At 41.9% G+C, this 15,693-nt stretch overlaps 1 protein-coding gene across 5 annotated transcripts in view; it reads right to left on the reverse strand.

Annotated features, from left to right (window-relative positions):
• TRPM7 (transient receptor potential cation channel subfamily M member 7) overlaps positions 1 to 15,693 on the reverse strand; it is a 129,162-nt gene that overhangs the window by 71,158 nt on the left and 42,311 nt on the right. For 4 of the 5 annotated variants that reach the window (XM_063652234.1, XM_054450615.2, XM_063652233.1 and 1 more), the window contains exons 5-9: positions 10,963 to 11,176; positions 7,046 to 7,170; positions 5,383 to 5,554; positions 2,339 to 2,513; positions 828 to 951 (exon numbers count right to left, since the gene is read on the reverse strand). In XM_063652234.1, coding sequence (XP_063508304.1) covers positions 828 to 951; positions 2,339 to 2,513; positions 5,383 to 5,554; positions 7,046 to 7,170; positions 10,963 to 11,176 — 810 coding nt within the window. Of the gene's footprint in view, positions 1 to 827; positions 952 to 2,338; positions 2,514 to 5,378; positions 5,555 to 7,045; positions 7,171 to 10,962; positions 11,177 to 15,693 lie in introns of those variants that run through there. The other variant, XM_063652235.1, reaches the window with a different exon arrangement.

Here is a 15,693-nt window from a genome sequence, read left to right on the forward strand (position 1 = left end):
TGCTTGTAATCCCAGCAATTTGGGAGGCCAAGGTGGGCGGATCACGTGAGGAGTTCGAGACCAGCCTGTCCAACACAGTGAAACACCGTCTCTAGTGAAAATACAAAAATTAGCCAGGCATGGTGGCATATGCCTGTAGTCGGGAGGCTGAGGTGGAAGAATCGCTTGCACCCGGGAGACAGAGGTTGCAGTGAGCTGAGATTGCACCACGGCACTCCAGCTTGAGCAATGGAGCGAGACTCTGTCTCCAAAAATAAAAAATAAAGAAAAGAACGTGAAACATTATTATAACCCCAATACAAAATTTTTGGCCAACTTTATTTCATAGTTTACAAAAACCTGCAATGAAAAAGACAGCAAATCAAATCGTGTTATGTATTTATAGGCTTGCTAAAAAATTTTATCTCTGAAAACTTATGCCCACGTTTACATGATTGAAACAAAGCAGCACTGGTCTTTAATTTAATAGGCTTAAGCACATAACAATCTTTTTTCCAAACATTTTATTAGAGAAACCATTAACAACTCTTTATAGTTCTTCCTTGGTACTGAACATTATCTGTTGAGACCTAGTTACTTTTCTTAAAACTTTTCCTAAAACAGAAGCACAAATACACAGTCTCAATATCATATAAAAAACTACAGGCCTCCTTCTATGATACCTCTCAACTTGAACAGACCAATAAATGACATATTTTTATGGTTAATAAAGATTTCAAAGTCTAAAATCCAAATAAAAACAAAAGTATTTCACCAATTTAGAATGTGTTTTGAATGAAAGAAAAAAGGCTTATCAGCTTTTTAAATTTCTGCTGAAATCTACTTACAAGCTCCTTTCTTTTCATGCACTCCATCAGTGTTTGAAATAAATGAACTGCTTCATTCTGGCCAAAGTTAAATGTTTTTTTGATAGTGGAAATAATATCGGGTTCTGCTGCATCAGGAAGATTCCTGGAATAAAAGGGAACATAATTCACTCATGTCATCTTCCATTATTTGTAGGATCAATATGAAGTACAGGTAGATCCATGTAAGACCTTTGAAAATAATGTATTAATATTACATACTTCACCTTGGGTGGGATTATTTCTTCCTTCATTAGACTCCCAACACAAATGTTAGAAGGAAAATAAATGAAATGGAGTGATTTTTCTCTTTGAATTACTTTGTGAATTTTATCAAAAAGTATGTGTGTGGCAATATCAGTACTCACATAAGATATTGTATAAAAATAATTTGAAGATATTATGATGTATAAACTAGTATTTCACCACGATGTTCTTAAACATAGGAACTCATATTTTTTCTTTTTTGAATACTTAATACATTTTCATGGCTCAAAAATAGTAGAAAATATAAAATGTTAAAATATTAAAATTAATAGTGAAAGTCTCCTTCCCACTGTCTTTCATCTGCCCAGTTCTATCACAACTATTTTTAGGAATAATTTACTTATATAACTTTCCAAGATGTCTTTCTGCATATACAAATAATTATCCCCTCTCCTTTTATTCTATATAAAAAGTGGCACAATATATATGCTTCTCTACACCTTCCTTTTTGCATGTACATATTTTGGTAATCTTCTCAAAACCATTCTTACTCAGCTATAAACCATTTCTTTGTATAAATACACCATAACGTATCTAGTCTTCTCATGTTCTACTTTGTTCCAATCTTATAAAGAACCCCGTAATGAGTAGCTTTAAACATATATTATTTCACAGATGTACATCTGTAGGAACAATTCCCAGAAATGAAACTACTACGTTAAAAGATAAGTGCCTCTACGTTTGACAGACCTTACAAAACTGCGTTCCATGAAGATGGTTTTATTTTAATTTGTTCCAATAACATATGAGTCACGCTACTTCCTCAACCCTTAACAAAGTGTTGTATTAAACTTAAAATTTTCATGTTCATAAAACACAGGGAGGAATCCAACACTGTATTCTAAAAACCACAAGCCACTTTAATAAATTCATTAAAATGGGCCAGGCACAGTGGCTCATGCCTGTAATCCCAGCACTTTGGGAGGCCGAGGTAGGTGGATCACTTGAGGTCAGGAGTTCAAGACTAGCCTGGCCAACACAGTGAAACCCCATCTCTATTAAAAAGATACAAAAATTAGCCAGACGTGGTGGCTCATGCATGTAATCCCAGCTATTTGGGAGGCTGAGGCAGGAAAATCGCTTGAACCTGGGAGGTGGAGGTTGTAGTAAGCCAAGATTGCACCACTGCACTCTATCCAGGCTGGAAGACACAGCAAGACTCTGTATCAAAAATAAATAAATAAATAAATAAATAAAATTAATTAAAATGTTGGTCATACACTTACCCTCCTTCTTCTGTTTGTTTATGAATATATGCTAGCAGATCTGCAGCTCTGCCTGTTCCTTCACATACAACTACTGGAACAGGGGGGCTTTCCTGAAGGTATTCAAGAACTGTGAGGATAACATTTGGCCCACCCTCAAATATAAGTGCCACCACAGGGACACCCTGGCCAATCCCTAAAAAGAGCAAAGTTAAATTAAAAAATTATTTCATCCCAATTAAGTTTCTCTCCAAGAAAAAAAAATTAGGCAAAATTCAGTACTCTAATTTTAGATTTTACTGAAAAAAAAATTAAAAAGTAAAAACATAATTTCTAAGACTATGTTGACTTGACTTTAAGCACTCCACCTGATATCAGTTCACATAAGTAAATTAAATAATGAATACTTTGTCACTATCTTAAAGGCTGTTCTCTAAATGACAAAATTAGAAAATCCAATATATAATAGCAAATAATTTATATATTCACTACTTAAAAGTAAAAATTTGTTTTCCATATTTTACTGAGCTCTTGAAGTGAAATGTAAATACTAATTTTTTAGTTTGCTTTTTAATACATTAGTTGAACTTCTAACATTGATTTTTATTCATTTTTAAAATATATATTTCTGATTCCAAATGAGATATTAAAATAGAAATTAATGACAGTCTTGGCCGGGCGCAGTGGCTCATGCCTGTAATCTCAGCACTTTCGGAGGCCGAGACGGACGGATCACAAGGTCAGGAGATCAAGACCATCCTGGCTAACACGGTGAAACCCTATCTCTACTAAAAATACAAAAAATTAACCAGGTGTGGTGGCACACGCCTGTAGTCCCAGCTACTCAGGAGGGCTGAGGCAGGAGAATCACCTGAACCCAGGAGGCAGAGGTTGCAGTGAGCCAAGATCACGCCACTGCACTCCAGCCTGGTGACAGAGCGAGACCGCCTCACAAAAAAAAAAAAAAAAAAAAAAAAAAAAAAATTAATGACTGTCTCAAATGCTACACGAAAGGTTTGTAAAAAAGAAAACAGAAATGGCTCATGCCGTAATCCCAGCACTTTGGGAGGCCAAGTCAGACAGATCACGAGGTCAGGAGATGAAGACCTTCCTGGCTAACACGGTGAAACCCCATCTCTACTAAAAATACAAAAAAGTAGCCGGGCATGGTGGCACGCACCTGTAGTCCCAGCTACTCGGGAGGCTGAGGCATGACAACTGCTTGAACCCGGGAGGCGAAAGGTGCAGTGAGCTGAGATCGCGCCACTGCACTCCAGCCTGGGCAACAGAGCAAGACTCCGTCTCAAAAAAAAAAAAAAAAAAAAAGGACGGCTGGGTGCGGTGGCTCATGCCTGTAATTGCGGTACTTCAGGAGGCCGAGGCCAGCGATCACGAGGTCAGGAGATCAAAAGCAGCCTGGCTAACATAGTGAAACCTCCTCTCGATCAAAAATACAAAAAATTAGCCGGGGCGTGGTGGCGAGTGCCTGTAATCCTAGCTACTGGGGAGGCTGAGGGACAAGAATCGCTTGAACCCAGGAGGCGGAGGTTGCAGCGAGGTGAGATCAGGCCACTGCACAACAGCCAGGGCGACAGTGCGAGACTCCATCTCAAAAAAAGAAAAAAAAATTAAAGATTAAAGAAGAAACTGATGACAGAATTACATAACTGGAACTGATCAATAAAATTCCAAGACCTCTAGAAGAGCAACAGAAAAAAATTAGTGAAGAATATGAATTTTTGCCTTTACAATAACTTGCGGTGCACTGAGAAAATGAAAAAAAAAAGGTATCTGTAGGACTATAAACAATTCTTAACTTACTTTCTTTTTTTTTTTTTTTTTTTTTTTTTGCGATGGAGTCTTGCTCTGTCACCCAGGCTGGAATGCAGTGACGCGATCTCGGCTCACTGCAGCCTCCGCCTCCTGGGCTCAAACAATTCTCCTGTCTCAGCCTCCCGAGAAGCTGGGACTACAAGCACACGCCACCATTCTCGGCTAATTTTTGTATTTTTAGGAGAGACAGGGTTTCACCATACTGGTCAGTCTGGTCTAGAATTCCTGACCTCAGATGATCCACCCACCTCGGCCTCCCAAAGTGCTTCCATTATAGGCGTGAGCCACCACGCCCAGCCCATTCTTAACTTTTAGCAAAAGTTCTGACTCCACCATAATCCGTAAACACTGTTCTGTAGTTTTTTAATTTCTATTTCACTTTATCACAGAGCTCAACTTCTTGGGGTCCTTAGGTTACAAATTTTCCTTTATTTGAAATAAAAATTTAGATGTTGAACCAGAAAATTCAGACATGGTTGGAAAGAAAAATTAGTCCCAGGAATACAATTTTTAAGACACATTTAGCCAAACAGTGATACTCATTTCATAAATTTTAAGATGATTTATTTCTTTCAGTGATTTTTTTCCCTTTTAGTTTTCAATCTTGAATTTCACAGCCATGTATTGGAATAAATCACACACTAAGAATATTTATGGGTCAGGTGCAGTGGCTCACACCTGTAATCCCAGCACTTTGGGAGGCCGAGACCGGCGGATCATGAAGTCAGGAGATTGAGACCATCCTGGCTAACATGGTGAAACCCCATCACTACTAAAAATACAAATTAGCCGGGCATGGTGGCGGGCACCTGTAGTCCCAGCTACTCAGGAGGCTGAGGCAGGAGAATGGTGTAAACCCGGGAGGCAGAGCTTGCAGTGAGCCAAGATCATGCCACTGCACTCCAGCCTGGGTGACAGAGTGAGACTTCACCTCAAAGAAAAAAAAAAAAAAAAAAGAATATTTATGAATTCCTTGGGCTGAAATGGAATATTGCAATAACAACAGAGCTTCCAATGAACCTTTTTTGGTTTTAGCCTTGATAACTGAGTACTCAATTTTGACTTCTTTTCCTTGGTCTTATCATTTTGTCTAAGATCAACCACTGTTGGTTGTTTCATATGTTATCTTGCTATGTAAGAAAGGGCACTTCAAAAAACATTCTACCTTCTTTGAATTTGGCTATTAGTACAGCCCAGGACAATTTCAACAACAAATTTGTGAACTCACTTACTAGCATGAATTCTTTGCTGATTAATAGTTTTTTCGAGTTCTCTTCTCAGTCTGACTTCTGCCCCATACTTTCCAACAGTGCCATCATCCACCAATATGAAATGGGAATGCAGATTATTCAAAACATTCAATTTGCTCAGGGGGTTCAATAAGGTTTGATAAGGAGCAACCACCTAAACAACAGCAAACAAAAGAGTTAGTGAGCAGGATTAAATACAATATGATGTAAAATAAATTTTGAAATAATCCGTAAAGACAAGTAAGAAGTAAAATTCTATTTTACATACAGAAATAAATACCAAATGACAAAGAATGTATCAAAAAGCATAAGCTTTTAAGCAGCTGAAGATTAATCAATAATGGGTTGAAACACATGATTATATCTTGACCCATACTGCAGAATTATATATTTCATCATCACATGCAAAGAGAGAAGCAATAAATAACTAAATAGTGCAAATAAACTATTATCAGATTATTAAGTGACTAAACTACAATATATAAAAGATATTGTGGCCAGGCACAGTGGCTCATGCCTGTGATCCCATTACTTTGGGAGGCTGAGGCGGGTGGATTACCTGAGGTCAGGAGTTCAAGACCAGCCTGGCCAACATGGTGAAACCCCATCTCTACAAAAACTATAAAAATTAGATGGGTGTAGTGGTGGGTGCCTTTAATCCTAGCTACTCAGGAGGCTGAGGCAGGAGAATCACTTGAACCCAGGAGGTGGAGGTTGCAGTGAGCCCAGATTGCGCTACTGCACTCCAGCCTGGGCAACAAGAGTGAAACTCCATCTCAAAAAAAAAAAAAAAAAAAAGACACTGTAAAAAACAATAAAATGTAATATTGCTATTTTTCCAGCCATGAGTAGACTCAAAAACTGACATTAGAACACTTGAAAGTGTTCATTATAATTCAGTAATTGTATGTATGTATGTATGTATGAGATGGAGTTTTGCTTTGTCACCTAGGCTGGAATGCAGTGGCTCAATCTCGGCTCACTGCAACCTCTGCCTTCCAGTTTCAAGCAATTCTCCCGCCTTGACCTCCCAAGTAGCTAGGTGGCACAGGCCACTACACCCAGTTAATCTTTGTATTTTTAGTAGAGACGGGGTTTCACCATGTTGGCCAGGCTGGTCTTGAACTCCTGATCTCCAGTGATCAGCCCGCCTCGGCCTCCAAAGTGCTGAGATTACAGGCGTGAGCCACTGCGCCCAGCCAGTAATTCTTTTTAACAGTGTTGATAAATATCTATAACCAATTCACATGTCTTTAACCTATTCAAACAAAACACTAGCATTTAACTCCTATTCCCTATTCTTAGTGAGAATAAAATTAATTCTCATGTCATGTAGTCATTAAAAATTTAATTACAAAGACTAGCTTATATGGAAAATGTGAAATAATTTTATACATAAAACACTGAAAGCAAAATGTGTCAACACTATAACAGCATTTATATTTATGAACTTAATTATTTATAGTTATGAATTATTTATATTTATGCATTTCCAAAAATTCAAGAAGTAAACCTCAGGAAAATACCTTTTAAACTTAATTTGAAAAGTATATACAATCATAAATATTTTAAACTGGCACTATTCTTACTATAATTTTGTTTATATATAATTTCAAACATAAGAAATTTTAAAAATAATTCTTACATCTCTCCCAACAAGATCATTTCTGTTTTCAATCACTCCCCATGGAGCTATTCCGATAGTGCAAATCTTTCGAGATGATCTGGAAGCATGTTCTTTGAGGGCATCTCCAACATGTTTTGCCACACCTGCTCATAAAAAAAGTTTATTCATTTTGTTCTTTTTATTTTCTTAAAGACAGGGTCACCCAGGAAACAGCGCAGTGGCGCAATGACAGCTCACTGCAGCCTCAAACTCCTGGACTCAAGCAATCCTCCCTTGTGAGCCTCCCCAGTAGGTGGGACTACAGGTGCATGCTAAGACAGCCGACTAATTTTTTTTTTTTTTTAGTAGAGACAGGCGGGTCTTGAACTCTTGGGCTCATGCCTCAGCCTCCCAAAGTTCTGGGATTACAGTCATTATTGTGTTCAGAACACTCCTGTGCTCAATCTGTAACACTATAATATGTGATATATTTCTCTACACATACAAGATATAAGGCAACAAAGTCATAACAAACTTAAAAGAAGGTCATAGCCAAACCTACAAAACACACAAGGACCAAAAAGGAACAAAAACCACTAAACCTCACAATATCAAATCACTACAAATGCCAGAAACACATATAACACTAAATTTTACCATGTTATTTGGTCTAGTCCGTTTTTGCATTTCTCCTCTAAGTAACTGTAGTTTTTTATTATTGCCCTACACGTCATTTAGAAAAAATTAAGAATACAGCTCGGTGGCACAGGACCATATGCAAAACAAACACACACACAATAAACAATGACAAAAGTCTATTTCAGTCAAAAATGAGAGAGAAAAGTGTAAAAGGCAGTTCCAAAGAGCATATAACTCCTCATTATCACTTCTTTGTTTTGAGGGAGGGAGTCAGGGTCTCACTCTATTGCCCAGGCTGGAGTGCAGTGGTGTGATCATGGCTTGGCTCACTGCAGCCTTGACCTCCCGGGCTCAAGTAATCCTCCCACCTCAGCCTCCCAAGTAGCTAGGACGGTAGGCACATACCACCACGCCAGGGTAATTTTTTTTTTCTTTTTTTTTTTTTTGTAGAAAGTGTCTTACCATGTTGCCCAGGCTAGTTTTGAACTCCTGGGCTCAAGTGATCCTCCCACCTCAGCCTCCCAAAGTGCTGAGCTTATAGGCATGAACCACCATGCCTGGCCCATTATTACTTCTTATGGGCTGAATTATGTCCCCTAACTCCCAATACCACAAAATATGACTGTAGTTGGAGACAGGGCTTTTATATATGTGATAATACCTTAAAACATTACCGTACTTGGAGGCAGGGCCTTTAAATAGGTGACGATTAATTTAAAATAAGGCCTTTGGAGTGGCCCCGAATCCAACTGGTTCTCTTGTAAAGAAATTTGAATACAAAAGGAAACACCAGGGATACCTATACACAGGAAGCCATGAGAGGGAGGACACAGCATGAAGATGACCATGTGCAAGCCAAAGAGAGAGGCCCCAAGATAAACCAAATCTGCTGACACTTACTCTTAGACTTTTAATCTCCGAAACCATGAGAAAATAAATTTCTGTTTTTAAACCACCCAGTCTGTGATATTTGGTTATAGCAGCCCTGGCAAACAAATGCATCACTCAGTTTGATCTTCATAATGCATCACATCTCATCCCTCATCCAAATTATGAAAACAGCATCTTCGTAGGTCTTTCAACTGCTGCCTTGCCATTATACTCCATTTTGAAAACATCATCCGAGTGATCTTTGCAACTGTTGACTCTCTACTTAAAACCTCCTCTTCTCATTCAGAGCAGAAGCCAAAATGCTTATAATGGTCCACAAGGTCTCATGTCATGAACTGCCTACTGCCTCTACTAGTCACCATGCTTCTCTACCACCACACACCAGAACTTCTGACTTCATCACCTAGCACTCTCTGCTTATTTCACTCAAGTTATATTAGACTGTTCTTACTATTCTTCCAACACACGAGCCATCTCCTCCCCTTTACATGCTTTGCCTTATGTTTTTCTTGTATCTTGCTTCCTCATTTCCCTCTCAAGTGTCACCTTATCAGCTCTCCTTGACCATGTAACAAAATAGCAGCCCTTCCATCATCCCTAACTATCCCTCTTCTTGACTTCATGTGTCTGTATAACACTTATCAGCATCTAACATGTTATACATTACTGAGTTATCTGTTTCTTATCTGCATCTCCCCCACTAGAAGTTCCATGAAGGTAGATATTTTTATTGTTTATGGAATAAATTCTTAGCAGCCTGAAAAACATCTGACGCAATGAGGTTCAAAAAATAGCTGCTGGCCGGGTGCAGTGGCTCACACCTGTAATCCCAGTACTTTGGGAGGCCGAGGCAGGCGGATCACCTGAGGTCAGAAGTTCAAAACCAGCCTGACCACCATGGTGAAACCCCATCTCTAGTAAAAATACAAAACTTAGCCATGTGTGGTGACGGGCACCTGTAATCCCAGCTACTTGGGAGGCTGACGCATAAGAATCACTTGAACCCGGGAGATGGAGGTTGCAGTGAGCTGAGATGGCACCACTGCACTCCAGCCTGGGTGACAGCAAGACTCTGTCTCAAAAAAAAAAAAAAGTTGCTGATAATGAATTAGATGTTTGCAAGCTGACTTAAATGTTTTATTTTAGACATTGAAAGTAATCTGCCCTCTTTATATTCAACCTATATATGTGATAGCGAAGATACAGAATAAAAGACAGTAGTATGTTACAAATTAATTTTTGAAAGCTACTTCTTACTGCTGCTGAGGCAATGGATTGCCATTCTTGTATCAATTTACCACTAGTCGGAAAGTGATGGAAATAATGCTTTGCTCTACAGTAGGGTCAAAAACCTTTTTCTAAAAGGCTAAACAGTATAATAAGCTTTATAGGGTATACCATCTCTGTCACAACTATTCACCTCTGCTGTTACAGCACAAAAATAGTCATAGACAATATATAAACTGATATGGTTAAGCTTTGCGTCCCCACTCAAATCTGATCTTGAATTGTAATCTCCATAATCCTCAGGTTTTACGGGAGAGACCAGGTGGAAGTAACTGAATCATGGGGGCGGTTTCCCCAATGCTGTTCTGGTGACAGTGACTGAGTTCTCCCAAGATCTGATGGTTTTATAAGGGGCTCTTCCCTCTTCGCTTGGCACTTCTCCTTCCTGCCACTTTGTGTAAGAAGGTGCCTTGCTTCCCCTTCACCTTCCACCATGATTATAAATTTCCTGAGGCTCCTCAGTCATGCTGAACTGTGGGTTAATTAAACCTCTTTCCTTTATAAATTACCAAGTCTCTGGCAGTTCTTTATAGCAGTATGAAAACAGACTAATACAGTAAATAAGTGAGTGTTCCAGTAAATCTTTATTCAAGGTTTGGGCTGGATTTGGCACACAGGCTACAGTTTGCCAAATCCTGCTCTAAAGTGTTGCGTTTTTTTTTTTTTTAAAGACAAAATAATAACCAAACAGGTTCGATTATCATTTTTACCTACAAACTGTAGATTATTAATCAAGAGTTAAGTATATCTATATTCAGTGTTGATCTTTATTTCAAATATCTAATTGCTATTATAAAAAAATTTAAGGGCTGAGCGTCGTGGCTAATGCCTGTAATCCCAGCATTTTGGGAGGCCAAGGTGGTGGATCATGAGGTCAGGAGTTCGAGACCAGCCTGACCAACATGGTGAAACCCCATCTCTACTAAAAATACAAAAATTAGCCGGGCATGGTGGCGTATGCCTGTAATCCCAGCTACTCAGGAAGCTAAGGCAGGAGAATTGCTTGAGCCCGGGAGGCAGAGGTTGCAGTGAGCCGAGATTGTGCCACTGCACTTCAGCCTGGCAACACAGTGAGAGTCTGTCTCAAAAAAAAAAAAATTAAAACACACTAAATAAAATTGGTATAATCATCACATTACCTGTGTTTACTCCTCCAGTTAAAATCCAGGCTCCGGTTGTAACTGCAGCTTTAATAAGACCTTTTCCAAGCAACTGCTTGATTCGTGGATGAAGCTCAAATTTCTGCATGCCCCCATGTACAGAGATAACAAGTTTGGGTAATTCCATTTGCCATTCTTTAAGCAGAAGTTGCAGAATGACTTCAGGTTTGGTGTCATATGATAGCCTCACATACTAGAAAAAGATTTTAAAAGGACAAAATAATTGAACATGTTCACAGGTTTCATAATGCGACATTATATGACTTCGGAAAATTTTATATGAATCAGATTATGTAGAAAGAGATTTCATAGGCTATTTTCAATATATTTATACTCCAAGGAATAAGCAATAGCAAATGATTTTAAAGTTGAAAAAATCCTTCTGTGAGATCTACAGAAATAGCGAAACTAACTTTTAAACATGTAGACACAAATGTTACTCTTTCTGTTTAAACTCAATTACCACTGACCCAATTTACCAAGGTACCTGCAGTATTTATTGCCTTCTTTAACTATGACTACACGGTGAGTTAGAAACATTAAGACTGGCTGAAGAGGATCGGAAAAGGAAAAAAAGGGAATTGGGGGGAAAATATGGAGGCTTCTAAGGCTCTTGCTATGAAGAGAGGCAAATACTGAATTATCTGTTTGAAAGTTTGGCAATGATCTAGTCCATTTATAAACAAATTGTAACTATGGAGTAAAATTTAAAAAGATATATTTAATATAGATGATTATTTTCTTCGCTGTAAGTAACTGGATTTGATCAGACTGAGAAATAACCAGAAAATCGTAATCGACCTTTCATGGTGTTCGGATGGATTCTCCAGTTTAATTTTTGAAAACATCTTTCTATAGAAAAATAGAAAAAAAAAAGCTATCGTGTGTGAAATAACTTCTTCTGGTTTGAAAGATTTTAAAAATTAACTTCCTGTTTAAGTGACATCATAAGACTTACTTGCTATACTCACATTAATTCATTCTCTTGGCCTAAAGCACATATATGAAGTAGCTCATAAAAACTTCAAATATTCAGACACTGAGAGATTTAAAAATCATCTCTAAGAAATCTTATTTGCAAAAGGATGTATTTCCCATTCCTTTACAAAGATCAAACACCACTGAAAATCTCAGTACTGACAAACAAATGAAGCCAAAAGCCCAGGCACAGTGGCTCACGCCTGTAATCCCAACACTGGGAGGCCAAGGCAGGTGGATCACCTGAGTGAGGTCAAGCGTTCGAGACCAGCATGACCAACATGGTGAAACCCCGTTTCTACTAAATACAAAAAAATTAGCTAGGCATGAGTGCTTGTAATCCCAGCTACTTGGGAGGCTGAGGCAAGAGAATCGCTTGAACCCAGGAGGCAGAGGTTCCAGGGTGCTGAGACTGCGCCATTGCACTCCAGCCTGGGCAACGAGAGCGAAATTGCATCTCAAAACAAACAAACAAACAAAAAAACAAAAGAAATGAAGCCAAAAAAAACCCAGCATTCCATAAAACTGAGTAGAAGACTCTGGAGTCCCTTAAGAATACTTTGGTTTTTGGTTTTGTTTTGTTTTTTTTTTAGACACGGTCAGGCTCTGTTGCCCAGGCTGGAGTGCAGTGGCGCCACCTTGGCTCACTGCAGCCTCTGCCTCCCAGGCTCAAGCCATCCCCCAACCTCAGCCTCCCAAGCAGCTGGGACTACAGACACACAGAACCCTGCATAGCTAATTTTTTAAATATTTTTTGTAGACACAAGGTTTCACCATGTTGCCTAGGCTGGTCTTGAACTCTTGGGCTCAAGGGATCTGCCCACCTCAGCCTCCCAAAGTGCTGGGATTACAGACACACGGCACCCAGCATGGCTAATTTTTTTTGTATTTTTTGTAGACACAAGGTTTCACCATGTTGCGCAGGCTAGTCTTGAACTCCTGGGCTCAAGTGATCTGCCTGTCTCAGCCTCACAAAGTGCTGGGATTACAGGCATGAGCTACCACACCAGACCAAGAATGCTTTGTAAATAGGATTTGTTCTTTTTTTTTTGACAAAGTCCCGCTCTGTCGCCCAGGCTGGAATGCCTCCCGGGTTCAAGAGATTCTCCTGCCTCAGCCTCCTAAGCAGAGTAGCTGGGATTATAGGTATGCACCACCAGGCCCAGCTACTTTTTGTATTTTTAGTAGAGACAGGGTTTTGCCATGTTGGTCAGGCTGGTCTTGAACTCCTGACCCCAGGTGATCCATCTGCCTTGGCTTCCCAAAGTTCTGGGATTACAGGCATGAGCCACCGCGCCCAGCCCAGCTGGATTTGTTCTATAATAAGTCTTTCTGTAACAGTTTTGTTTAACTCATTATTATATTTGGGCACATAAAGTAGTATTAGAGAAGCAGTCTAAAGTTAATGTTTTTAATACTATATTAGAAATAAATGAGAAATTCCACTTCCTACAATGATGGGCTAGGTTGGTTTGGACATACTCTGCCCCTGGGAACCAGAAAAACTAGAAAAAAGAACAATAACACCTGCTTGAAGACATTAGCAGGTGGCCGGGCATGGTGGCTCACACCTGTAATCCCAGCACTTTGGGAGGCGGAGGCGGAGGCAGATGGATCACTTGAGGTCAAGAGTTCCAGACCAGCCTGGCCAACATGGTGAAACCCTGTCTGTAATCCTAGCTACTTGGGAGGCTGAAGCAGGAGAACTGCTTGAACCCAGGAGGCGGAGGCTGCAGTGAGCTGAGATCGCGCCACTGCACTCCAGCCTGGGCAACAGAGCGAGTCTCAAAAAAAAAAAGACATTAGCAGGGTACAAAGGCAGTAAGAATTTGTAGGATTGGGATCCAGGAGAAAAGAAAAACTTGGAGAGATGATGAGCTCACTGTTTGGCAAGGTTTTCCTCATCAGAAAAAGGAGGCAGGCAGAACAATGTAGAGGTTAAAATGGTTTTTGCTGTTGTTATTTGTTTTTCAGGCAAGGTCTGGCTCTGTTGCCCAGGCTAGACTTTGGTGACATGGTCCAGGGCTCACTGCAGCCTCAACTTCTCAGGCTCAACTGATCCTCCTGCTTCAGCCTCCCAAGTAGCTGGGACTACAGGCGTCTATCAGCATGCCCAGCTAATATTTTTGAATTTTAGTACAGACAAGGTCTCACTACGTTGCCCAGGCTGGTCTTAAACTCCTGAACTCAAGTGATCCTCCTGTCTAGGCCTCCAAAAGTTCTGAGATTACAGGCATGAGCTACCATGCCAAGGTTAAAATGTTCAAATCTAAATAAATAACAACTATGTTTTAGGGGTTTAAAACAGAAAATTAAAATTTATGCCGACAAGAGCACATAAGTCTTAAGAGAAATAAGTGCAGTTTCAAATATTCCAAAGGTTCTCGCATTGTTGAAAAAGTGGTGAAGGGTCCCTCCCCCTCCCCCTCTCGCTCCCCTTTCTTCGGTCTCCCTCTGTTGCCGAAGCTGGACTGTACTGCCGTGATCTCGGCTCGCTGCAACCTCCCTGCCTCGGGCTCCTGTGACTCTCCTGCCTCCGCCTGCCGGGTGCCTGGGATTGCAGGCGCGCGCCACCACGCCTGAATGGTTTTTGTATTTTTGGTGGAGACGGGGTTTCGCCGTGTTGACCAGGCTGGTCTCCAGCTCCTGGCCTCGAGTGATCTGCCTGCCTCGGCCTCCCGAGGTGCTGGGATTGCAGACGGAGTCTCGCTCACTCAATGCTCAATGGTGCTCAGGCTGGAGTGCAGCGGCGTGATCTTGGCTCGCTACAACCTCCACCTACCAGCCTCCTGCCTTGGCCTCTTAAAGTGCTAAGATTACAGCCTCTGCCCCGCCGCCACCCCGTCTAGGAAGTGAGGAGCGTCTCTGCCTGGCCGCCCATCGTCTGGGATGTGAGGAGCCCCTCTGCCCGGCCGCCCCATCTGGGAAGTGAGGAGCGCCTCTGCCCGGCCGCCATCCCATATAGGAAGTGAGGAACGTCTCTGCCCGGCTGCCCATCATCTGGGATGTGAGGAGCGCCTCTGCCCAGCTGCCCCGCCTGGGAAGTGAGGAGCGCCTCTGCCCGGCCGCCCCGTCTGGGAGGTGAGGAGTGCCTCTGCCCGGCTGCCACCCCGTCTAGGAGGAAGTGAGGAGCACCTCTGCCCGGCTGCCCCATCTGGGAGATGAGGAGCACCTCTGCCCGGCTACCCCGTCTGGGAGGTGAGGAGCGCCTCTGCCTGGCCGCCACCCTGTCTGGGAGGAAGTGAGGAGCGCCTCTGCCCGGCTGCCCCATCTGGGAAGTGAGGAGCGCCTCTGCCCGGCCGCCACCCCGTATGGGAAGTGAGGAGCGCCTCTGCCCGGCCGCCCCGTCTGGGAGGTGAGGAGTGCCTCTGCCCGGCTACCACCCCATCTGGGAGGAAGTGAGGAGCACCTCTGCCCGGCTGCCCCGTCTGGGAGATGAGGAGCACCTCTGCCCGGCTACCCCATCTGGGAGGTGAGGAGCGCCTCTGCCCGGCCGCCCCGTCTGGGAGGTGAGGAGTGCCTCTGCCCGGCTGCCACCCCGTCTAGGAGGAAGTGAGGAGCACCTCTGCCCGGCTGCCCCATCTGGGAGATGAGGAGCACCTCTGCCCGGCTACCCCGTCTGGGAGGTGAGGAGCGCCTCTGCCTGGCCGCCACCCTGTCTGGGAGGAAGTGAGGAGCGCCTCTGCCCGGCTGCCCCATCTGGGAAGTGAGGAGCGCCTCTGCCCGGCCGCC

Source organism: Pongo pygmaeus, chromosome 16 (genome assembly GCF_028885625.2).
Source record: "Pongo pygmaeus isolate AG05252 chromosome 16, NHGRI_mPonPyg2-v2.0_pri, whole genome shotgun sequence".
Lineage (NCBI taxonomy): Eukaryota > Metazoa > Chordata > Mammalia > Primates > Hominidae > Pongo > Pongo pygmaeus.